General features: G+C 30.5%; 1 protein-coding gene across 1 annotated transcript in view; it reads left to right on the forward strand.

Annotated features, from left to right (window-relative positions):
* TTC21B (tetratricopeptide repeat domain 21B) overlaps positions 1-12,057 on the forward strand; it is a 97,687-nt gene that overhangs the window by 8,271 nt on the left and 77,359 nt on the right. The window contains exons 5-9 of the mRNA XM_051986237.1: positions 918-1,049; positions 4,063-4,220; positions 4,533-4,617; positions 9,583-9,681; positions 10,698-10,890. Coding sequence (XP_051842197.1) covers positions 918-1,049; positions 4,063-4,220; positions 4,533-4,617; positions 9,583-9,681; positions 10,698-10,890 — 667 coding nt within the window. The remainder of the gene's footprint in view (positions 1-917; positions 1,050-4,062; positions 4,221-4,532; positions 4,618-9,582; positions 9,682-10,697; positions 10,891-12,057) is intronic.

Below are 12,057 nucleotides of genomic sequence, written 5' to 3' on the forward strand. Positions count from 1 at the left end.
GTGACTTGTAGACTATGCTACCCAAATGGAAGCACTGACAGTTCTCATCTAAATGTAAAGACTTATTGCATGGCTGCATTGACAAGTCCATTTACAACTATGTCTGTTTCCTGTGAATCAGCCTACCCAAATTCATAAAAGGCTCATTTCAATATTAAATGCAGAATGATACATCATTCAGCCCTAGTACCTCCTGACAGCTATGTACTAAATTACAGAAGGCATCAGTGGAAAGAATGAGAGTATGTGCGTGAGAGTGTATGTGTATGTGTATTTGTATTCCCTCTGTTAAAATTATTTCATTTTTCTAGAATAAATGATTCACATCAGCTGTTTAATTATCAGCTAACATTTAACTTTATATTGTACATTAATGATCATATCAGTAATATCAGTTAATGTAATGCTTCATTCTTTCTCACCTCATTTATCTTTTTATTTTAATCCTTGGCAGTTTGGCTACTTATTCAAGTCAAAATTATCTTTACCTAAAATGGATGTAACAACACTGTCACTGATCTACTTTTCCTTATCTGTTTAGATGATCAAACATTTTTTCTTTTTTTTACATGTTGTAGAAAAGTAGACAAATGCTGAAATTATAATGGTAAATCACCAAATCAGTATAAACACAGCAATAAATCAATTTTAACATTATGTAATATTTTTCATGTTTCTTAATGCCAGGTACAATGAACTGGTGTTTGTTGGGACTCACAGTAATCTATAGTTTCTTTGATTCATATCTGGCAAGTTTCCAAAATCTAACTCTGTGGCATGAAAAAATATTTTTATGAGTTTGTTAAAGGACCTTTTTTCTGTATTATGATTTCCAAAAGATTTCCTTTTTATCAAAATATCTATTAATTTCAAAAAAAAAAAAAGAGAGAAATCTGACTATATAATTCCTTTTACAGGGACTGGTTTTGAGAGCATGGATTGATATAACTAATATAACTAATGGAAAAGAAGCTTATGTTAAAAAAGCACTGAGGAACTTTGAGGAAAGTATACAAGATGGAAATGACATTTTTGCTATGCTGGGTAAGGTGAGTTCATAAAAATCGAGTGAAGTATTTGTAGCTTTTATACATTTTTAAATGTATTTGGTTCATCATGGTCAATAAGCATTTAGTAAATACATTCTACAATATGCCCCCTACTATGTCAACTGCTGAGAGATTTAGATATACATTTGGATTTATACTTAATACTTGCTTCTGCAAAATTATGGCATTAGATAATACAGGGTTTAAAAGACTAGTTAAATTCCAAAGGAACAGCTTTTTTATATTTGCTTAACTGTTTACAGTGTGTCCTCTAGTAGAATATAAACTTTTTGAGAACAAGACAGTCTTTAATCTTTTTTGTTTGTTTTTTGTTTTTATGTCTTCAGAGTTTTGTACAGTGCCTTGTAACAAAAAAGTTTATTTAAATGTGTGTTGAATTGAATTGTGTTACAAAATTAGCAGTGTTATATAATAGGGTTTGCTTATATGTTAATGTTAGTATTGCAATGCAATGTTCATCAAAGTAATGTTATATAACATATGCCTGAAAATAAAAATCCAGGTATTTCTGTGTATATATGCTTTAATGTATATGTGGTACAATATAAAGGGGATGTTCTTGTGTGGGTGTCTTATGTGTATGCTAGTAATGAAAACTTAACTGAGAATTTTAATAATTCATTTGGGCCCAATTAACACAGTCTTTTGGGGTTAATGCTAATTCCCCTACATAGACTCACTCAAGAGAATAGGAGGCATTAATTTCAGACTAAAATTCAATTGATAATCCAGGATTGATGTTTGATAATACATGAGTATCAGTAGGATAAGGGGGCAAAGGAATTGAGAGTAAAAGACAGTTAAGATAGGAAAGAGGAAAGTGTTTCTATAATATCCAGGGCACTATGTTAAGCTCTGGAAATGAAGAAAAAAATAATAATTCCAGCTTTCTGGGAATTTACAGTCTTCTTGGGAAGTATGTATACAGACAAACAGATGAAATAATTTTAGGAGGAAGAAAGTATTAACAATTAAAGGAATGTCAATCAAGGTTTGCTAGAAAGTGACATAAATTGAGCCTCAAAAAAACTTGTCTGGTGAATACAAAAGTATATTTCAGATTTAAGGATCAAGGTTTTAAACTGGCATAATTGTGTAAAGTCAGATTTCATTGATAGCTAGTAGACTAGATTTATTTGTTTTGGGATTTTTCCCATGAAATACAGATATGCAATATCTATATGGATATGGAATAATATGGAATAAGTTTGGAAATGTAAGTGTGAACTAGATTATAGAGAGAGCTTTTAAGTGCCAGGCTAAATAATTCACATTTTAACTCAAAGGTAATAGGAAGATTTTTGAGAAGCAGAGTGACATAGCCTTGTGCTTTAGGAATATTAATCTGATAACTGAGAAGGAAGAGAGATTAAAATTAGGGACACTAAATAGGTAATACATACCTGAACTATAGTAATGGCCTTCTAAATTGAGAGAAAAAGAACACATTTGTAAAGATAAAATCAATAAGACTTGAAAACTCATTGGATGTGTCAGAGTGAATTCTCCAGGTTAATAATGCATTTTTCTGTGTCCTAAGTAGAAATAGGGAATTTTGGAGTAGAAGAAGGAATGTTTTTTTTTTTCTTTTTCTTTTTTTTTTTTAATTTTAATATCTTTTTATTGATAGAACGCATGCCAGGGTAATTTTTTACAGCATTATCCCTTGCATTCATTTCTGTTCCGATTTTTCCCCTCCCTCCCTCCACCCCTTCCCCCAGATGGCAAGCAGTCCTTTACATGTTGAATAGGTTACAGTATATGCTGGATACAATATATTTGTGCAGAACCGGACAGTTTTCTTGTTGTACAGGGAGAATTGAATTCAGAAGGTATAAATAACCCGGGAAGAAAAACAAAAATGCAAGCAGTTTATATTCATTTCCCAGTGTTCTTTCTCTGGGTGTAGCTGCTTCTGTCCATCTTTGATCAATTAAGGCTCTCTTTATCGAAGAGATCCATTTCCATCAGAATACATCCTCAAACAGTATCATTGTTGAGGTATATAATGATCTCCTGGTTCTGCTCATTTCACTCAGCATCAGTTCATGTAAGTCTCGCCAGTCTTCTCTGTATTCATCCTGCTGGTCATTCCTTACAGAACAATAATATTCCATAACATTCATATACCACAATTTACTCAACCATTCTCCAATTGATGGACATCCTTTCATTTTCCAGCTTCTAGCCACTACAAACAGGGCTGCCACAAACATTTTGGCACATACAGGTCCCTTTCCTTTCTTTAGTATCTCTTTGGGGTATAAGCCCAGTAGAAACACTGCTGGATCAAAGGGTATGCACAGTTTGATAACTTTTTGAGCATAGTTCCAAATTGCTCTCCAGAATGGCTGGATGTGTTCACAGTTCCACCAACAATGTATCAGTGTCCCTGTTTTCCCACATCCCCTCCAACAAGAAGGAATGTTTTTTAAGAAGGAAGATACAAAGTTCTTTTTTGTTCATGTTGAGTTTGAAATGGTGATGGAGAGATTTAATGAGTAATTGTCAATGTGGTATAGATTCAGGAGAGAGATAAGTGAAGTTTGCATAGATTTCCTGGTCATCAATTGCAGAGACAATAATTGAACCCCTAAAAGCTACTGAGCTTACCAAATGGGCATCAGTATCAAAGCAAATATAATGTAATATATGCAAAATGGTTCTTTCCTTTGCATTTAAAAGTTTTCATTCCATATTTTAGATTTATATTATATTACTTTTAAAATTCATGTCACATTTTTCTCCTATAGAAGATAAAAAATCTGTCAAAATTGTAATTTTTTCCCAAACTTTTTTAGTTCTAGAAAAGGTGCTTAAAATACATTTTAATTTGCTTTTTGTTTTTATTTTCCTTCTGCAGTAACGTTTTTAAAACCCTGTAGTTTCAAGCAAATTCATTAAATAAAATATTTAATTTTTCTAAATTAGCATAATTTTAACTCTTTATTAGAGATAACTAATTTTTTCCAACCTTTTTTTCTTCCATTAGGCCCATTACCTTGAAATACGCCAGAATTATTCAGGAGCTCTGGAAGCTATAAACCAGATAACATTAAACTTGCCCAGCTTTCTTCCTGCTTTTGTAAAGAAAATGAAGTTGCAATTAGCCTTGCAAGATTGGGATCAGACTGTTGAGACAGCACAAAGGTTAAGTAAAGATAGAATTAAATATCATCTTTGATTTTGTTTACATATAGAGGAATGAGGAAAAATGTCTATATGCATGCTTTATTTTCCATGTGTTTGAAACAAAGTAACATTAGCAGCCTCTTGATACTTTTCTCCTTTAACACTAGTAAATTAATTTCATTTGCGAGTTCTATTCTCTCTATTTGGGAAGTCGTGTTACCAATTAAAAATTATGGATTTGGGTCAATATAACCAAAGACCCATATAATCATGCCCTAAGTAAAGGGAAAGCACATTTATTTTAATAATGATTGGAATATTTTCCTACAGGATAATTCAGCAAGATAACCAAAATTTGGAATCCCTGAGGATGCTAGCCCTTTACCATTTATGTAGGGAGGGAAATATACAAGAGGTAAGTGTCTTAAAGTACTTAATAGTACTAGTTAGCAACTGATTAAATATTGATGCCTTTCATTGTAATCCATGTATTTTAACCTTATGGACTAAATGAATTTTGAATAGCCTCCTAGTTGGTTTCCTTCTAATTTCTTTCCTTTCTAATTTATATACTCCATGCAACTGCCAAATTAATATTAAGACAAATCTATCAGTGATGAAATCTAATTAGATGCTACATCATTATCATGATCATCATCATCAATAGCAATATCATCCAGCTTAATCTCAGATGTTTCATCCAACAGAAGACATGAAATATTTATTATCAAAAAGACGAAAACACTGGCCAACTTCTTCATATGTAGGGTAGTTATTTATATACTCCATACAAAGTCTTTACATATTATTAGCATAATCTATAAACATCTACCATAACACAACATATTGGCTAAGTAACAAAATTAATTTACCAAAAAGTTCTAGTGGTAAAAATTGTTACATATTACTTATTATTATTATCATTATTGTTGTTGTTGTTGCAAAAGTAACACCAGAATAATAGATAACATTTATAATTCCTTCATTGATTTTTTTAAAATGCTCTGACATTTATATTGCTGTTGTTGATTATTGTAAAATTATTGACTTGTGTTTTCGGTCATGGTTTATTTGTATAAAAATAGATCTGTTTAGTGAAAATACAAGTTTGTGATATTCACTTGGAAAACTGTTCTCTCTTTAAAAATCAGTACAATAATATCAAGAATAATTTCTAGAAAATGTGCGACTTTTCAGTGAGACAATTTAAGCCCATTATGGTTCTTTTTAGCTTTAAATCCATTATTACTTTTCCTAAATAAAATTAAATAGGTTTTTCCAAAATCAAGAAGTTAAATCAAAGCATATTATTAAATTATAATAAAATATCTATATGAATGATATCAAATTATATAGTTCACACTAAAATACTTTGAACATCTCTTTTATCTCACAAAATCTTTCTCTAATGATATAAAAACATTTGGATTCACTGGGATAAAATCTCAATGTACATGAATAACTAATAGAGATTGACAATTTTTTACTTGAATCTAAATTTTATATTAAATCATTAGGTAAAGGTGATATTTACAAAAATATCAAAGAGAAGCCTATGGCTAAAAAAAAAAAAAAAAAAACCAACTTACTGATACTCTGAAATCTAAGTTGAAAGAAAGTCATTTAAAACAATAGTTCCATAATAAAATGGAACTTAATGTACACTTTTTAGCTTTTAAATGAAGTATGCCAAATTAACAGAAATCTTTATCACATAAACTAAATACAGCTATAGAAAGGCAGTTATAGAAAGATAAACATTTCTTTATCAAAAAGGAGAAAGAGGACTAATTGAACACATTACTAGCCTGGGATGATAACAGGCGGATTTGTCAAATGTAACATAGTTTCCTTCCAGGTGAAGTCTATGAAACGGCTAAAATCCAATAGTGATCTCAAAAGGCCCTCCACAGATAAAATGCACATGAACCCCACCCATAATGTATTGACAAACATTAAATGAAAAATACAGTTATTCAGATTTTATATATTGTTGTGTTTTTTCATTTAATCATTTTTCAACAATTAAACAAAGTTTTCTCTTTCCGTAACCTCCCTCTCTGAACTGGAAAATAATCTCCATATTGGCCATGTCTAAAAGTGTACGTCTGATTCTGCATGTTTAGTCTGACTATAATCTTTCTGTCACAGTATCCATGGCTTACTTTATCTTTGATTCTATGGAATCATGGCCGATCTTAAATAGCATTGATCAGGCTGCTTTAGTCTTTCAAAATTATTCATTTTTACAATGTTATTATAATAGTATAAATTGTTTTCCTGCTTTGTTCATTTTTCTATCTGTTTATACAAATTTTCCCAGGTTTTTTTTTTTTTTGAGACTATATCTTTCAGCATTTCTTGAGGCATAATAGTACTCCATTATATTCATAATTTATCCAACTATTCCCCAAGTGCCCAAAAGGCAGCACCTTAGTTTCCAACTCTTTATCAATATGAAAATAACAACTATAAACATTTTTACACATTTGTAATAGGTAATAATAACTAAAATGTATATAGTTCTTGCTGTGTGCTAGGCACTGTAGTATATACTCTCCAGTTATCTCATTTATTCCTTACAACAATTCTAGGAAATAGCTGCTAATATTCTAAATTTATAGATGAGAAAAGTGATGCAAACAGAGAGAAAGTGATTTCTTCAGGGTCACAGAGTTAGTAAGTCTCAGAAACCAGATAGCACACTAAACCCCCTAGGTACATTTAAGATCTTTTCTTCTTTTTTAATGTTTTTTCAGCATAAGCTTAGTACAAAAGAATTCGTAGTTTAGCAGCTTTATAGTTGTAGTTCTAAATTACTTTCCCAAATTGTTGAACCAATTCACAGCTCTATCAGCAATACATCGTTGTGCATATTTTCTCATAGCCACTCCAGCAGTTGTTATTTTTCTTTTTCATCAATTTTGCAATTCTGATACATATGAGGTAGAATTTCAGGGTTGCTTTAATTTAATTTCTTTTAATTATTGGTGATTTTTAAAATTGTTATATGCTATAGATAGCTTGGACTTCCCGTCATAACTCCCTTTTCATATTCTTAAGATTATCATTTGAGGAATGACTCTTATTCTTATAAATCTGAATAAACTCCTTATATATTGGAAGAGAGATCTTTATCAGAGAAACTTGTTGCAAATATTTTTCTTAGTTAACTTTTTCCCTTCCAATTTTATTTAGGTTTGTTTTGTTAAAAGTTTGAATTTTGTATAATCAACATTTTCTATTTTATCTTATGTGATGCTCTAGCTCTTGTTTTGTCTTTACATTGGATTTATTTGTGCAAAATCTTTTAAAATTGCATGTAATCAGAATTGTCCATTTTATCTTCTATTATCTTGTTATCATTTGTTTAATCATGATCTCTTCCACTAAATACAAATATAAAATATGACCTTTCGTTATCTACATCACATATCCATTTGTAGCTCTTTTTGGTATATGGTGTGAAGTCTACACATAATTTCTGCCAGATTGTTGTCCAGTTTTCCTGGCATTATTTATCAAAAATTTAATCCTTTCCCCAGAAGCTGTGGTCTTTGGATTTTTCCAAACACTAGGCTAATAGGTTCATTTGCTTCCATATGCTGTGAAGTTAATGTATTGTGCTCATCAATCCCTATATTTTTTAACCGATATCAAAATATTGTGATGATCACTGCTTTGTAACTAGCTTGACTGCCTGATATCTCAGCCTCTCTTTTTAAAAATTATTTTCCTTGATAGCCTTGACCTTTTCTTCATCCAGATGAATTTTGTTATTGTTTTTTTTCTAGTTCTATAAAGTAATCATTAGGTAGTTTGATTATTGTGACACTGAATATTTAAATTAATTTAGATAATGTCATTTTTGTTATGTTAACTTGGATTATCTATGGACAATTAATATTCCACCTTTTTCTGTCAACAGTGGTTTGTAGTTGTATTTATGAAAAAAATTTAAAATAGCAATATAAGACTAGGTCATTGCCACCAGAAATTACAGAAGAATCAGGGCATTTAATTAAAAAGCTTGAATTTAAATAATTTTTAAAGGCTTTTCTTTTAAATTTTTTATCAAAACAATCTATAAACTTAAGTACTTATAAATATTTTATGAACTAATCTTAGATTATAATAATGTAGATTAGGCAAGGAAATAGAAAATGTATCATATCTCTCCAAGTTTTTAAAAACTTGTCACTTGCCAAATTTCTGGTAAAATATGACCTAGTGGCTAGAATTATATGCCAAAATATCTCTGGTTTTTTATATACTGACAAAAAAAAAAAAAAAAAAACCTTTTTTTTTGTCAAATGATGAATTCTTATCCCAAAAGTTGGAATCTTTGGGTTTGTCAAACACTAGATTGCTATAGTTATTGTCTATCTTGTCTTATGAACCTACCCTATTCCAGTGATCAGCTAATCTGTTTCTTAGCCAATACCAAATGGTTTTGGTTTTGCTGTTTTATAATATAGTTTTAGATCAGGTACAGCTAGGCCAGCTTCATTTGATTTTTTTTTTCATTAATTCCCTTGAGATTCTCTACCTTTTGTTCTTCCATGTGAATTTTGTTGTTATTTTTTCTAGATCATTAAAATAGTTTCTTGGGAGTCTGATTGGTATAGCACTAAATAAATAAATTAGTTTAGGGAGTATTGTCATCTTTATTATATTCGCTCGGCCTATCCAAGAGTACTTAATATTTTTCCAATTATTTAAATCTGACACAAAAAAATCTGTTTTAAGGAAATGTCTTCAAAATATTCTGGAGAGTTCAATCAAAAAGTCTTCTAGAACCAGACTGTTTTCACAAACTAAACCATTGTTCACAATTGCCTAGACTTCTTATCAACCCATAAAAACTTTAGAACAATAGATTTAATAGATGTTAGGATATTAATGTTTTAATCTCCATATGAAATGAAAAGAAATGCTTTATGTTTTAGAGATCAGAAAGAGACCAAAATCATGGAGAAAACAAGATGATAGGCATGTTATCTTTGTCCTTTCTCTTAGTAAGGGTGCTTTAAGAGAGCTTATAGAAGATGAACTTAGATCCTAAAACTTGTGTTCAACTACAAAAACTAGTTGTTTTGTTCACTTGTACAAAAATCTAAAAATATTGAATATAAAAGAATGAAAGCAGGATAACAATTTGTCTCTATTCTGTTTCTTTTTAAACCTCATCAAAAAAGGTGAAAATGACAATCTCTTATATTTAAGAGACACTGATAAAATGATTTTAAATGTACTTAATATACATATAATACATCAAACTATAATGTGGCAATAATTGTATATTTCCTAAATATGTGTACACTTATAACTTCTTTTTGGTATATATTTTACAATTTTACTATTTACATTTTTGTTCTAGGCTACTAACAAGCTGGGAGATTTAATTAGAGCATTGGATATAATGGAACCACATAATGCCCAACTTTTTTACAACATGGCATTAACTTTCTGCAGAACTGTAAGAATTTAGATTTTCTTATGTTCTAAATCAAGATATGTATATTTTTCTTTTTCTCTAAGATTTAAAAATAGGATGCATATTTTAGCAGTAATTTAACACTTTTAACTTGTAAGGACAACATTATTGACATTCTTTCCTCTTAAAGATGTCCTTTTTATTCAATTAAAAATATGTATTAAATGCCTATTGTATTCTAGCATTGTGCTGGGAGAAGCTGTGAGGCAGGAAGGAAGAATACAAAGAGGAATGAAACATTGTCTTTGCTCTCAAAGAGTTCCACTATAAGGAAGAATGATATTTAAATAAATACGGAATGTAAAAATGTATGGATGATTTAAAAGTTTTATGAAAATTCCAGAAGGAAAAATTTAAATTTGGTTGGCTAACTCACCAAAAGCTCTATGAAGGAGACAGCATTTGCACTGAACCTCAAAGGACAATGATAGTTTAAATTTAAAAATTTTACAGGTGAAAATGATTTTTAAATATCATCATTGAGGTTTTCATGTCTTTACTATAAATTTCATGTTTGGAAGAGTTTGTGTAGCCCTAATGAGGAAATCTGTATGCAAAAACGTATTCAGTTTTCCAAAATTTTATTAGCAAATTGGGGTATACTCAGTTAATTCAAGTTTAAAATTTTTCTTTATTAATCACAACCTAATATATTTTTTAAAATGTTGGTAATTTTAAATGATTTTTTTAACATTTGTATAGTTTTAGAAATATTACTTTACAGTAATATTTAGTGACCTTGGAAGGTGGTACATTTAATCTAGAACTATATTACCATTGTAAATAATATTGTCCAACTTGATCGTGAAGATGGTATAATAAGTTTGAGGCAGCGTCCTTGGAATAAATATTACTTTGAAGGATAGTTCTCAAATTTATCACCTCTAGGATGATCATTAAAAATCTAGTCAAATTACTTCATTGGAACATATATACTTAAGAGAATTTTGCACATGAGTAATTATAGTAAATTTTCTTACTGTTTTATTTTGTTTTAGTGTGGAAGGAATCAATTTATTCTTCAGAAAACTCAAGTACTAGTTGAGAGAGCATTTGGTTTAACTCCTCACGATGCAGAATTTGCTACGGAACTTGGATATCAAATGATATTACAAGGAAAAGTTAAAGAAGCACTTAAATGGTATAAAACTGCAATGACACTTGATGAGACCAGTGTGTCTGCACTAATTGGTATGATAGCACAACTTTTTCTTAATATCAACTCAAAGAATTATGTACTGCTTAATATTCCATTTAAAATTCTTTAAAAAGAGTAAATGTAATACTTATTATTCATAATATATAATACATTTATTCATAATTTTAAAAGACCTTAAGTGCCTCCACAGAGTCCTACTTTAATATTTTATTACATAATAGAGATAATAGAGGTAATCTAAATTCTCAAAGGCTGTGCTACTGATAAACTCTAGATTTAGGGAACCAAAATGAGATTAGAGTTTCTGGTGGTCAGGGAGTTAAATGATAAGGTCTAGTGGAAGAGTGGAAGGTTCGAGATTCAGGGAACCAAATGGAGAGGTTTGGTTCCCCTGCACCCCCTTGGGATTCAGTACAAGGGTAGGGAGTTTTGGGGGAACTCCTTTCTGGCAGCACAGAGATTCTCTATAAAAGAATTTATAGACCTGAAAACCTAGATTGATGAAAGAGGTTTATTATAGGAATTGGGAAGTAAGGTTAGAAATCCTGACAGAGAGATGTCAAGTCTGGTTAGGGAAATAGGTGAGGGTAAAGAGAGGGTGACACTGGAAAAGAATATTCCAGTGGACAGAGGCTCCTTGGCATAGCAAGCAGCTAGCTGGCATGTTTGGAACCTCTGTAAAGAGAGGATTTTAGATTGGCTCTTTTTATAATAGGAGCTTTAGCTACAAGCTGAAAGGAACTCATGGGTGGAGTTCTACAATCTGGGATTCAGCTTGAGCTGAATTTGAATAGAATTCAATGAGTTTCTTCAATTCTGTAGGATTGGAATTCCTTTTATAGCTAACATGGCAGGGTCCCTCACTGAGGCAGATTTGAAGGAGATTTTCTCCTTCAAGTATTTTTAGAGTTTCGGGATCCCCTCTTCACTAGCAAAGTATAAATCCTGGGAAGGTCTACCATGCAGAAAATAATTCAGATATACTTTTAGCAATATACTGTGTCTGTTTTTAGAGGATCATTGCTAGTAGACTGTCCATTTGATGATGAATCCATGACAACTTATGAAACCAAAAAAAAAAATGTAAAATAGACCTTAGTCTTGTGCCACTTATATTTTATAGTGATGACAGAAAATGAAGATAGAATTTGCTAAAAGATCATAAAATTTTTAATATTCTAAAATAATAATTTATGCTA

The sequence above is a fragment of the Antechinus flavipes genome, chromosome 3, assembly GCF_016432865.1.
Source record: "Antechinus flavipes isolate AdamAnt ecotype Samford, QLD, Australia chromosome 3, AdamAnt_v2, whole genome shotgun sequence".
Classification (NCBI taxonomy): Eukaryota; Metazoa; Chordata; class Mammalia; order Dasyuromorphia; family Dasyuridae; genus Antechinus; species Antechinus flavipes.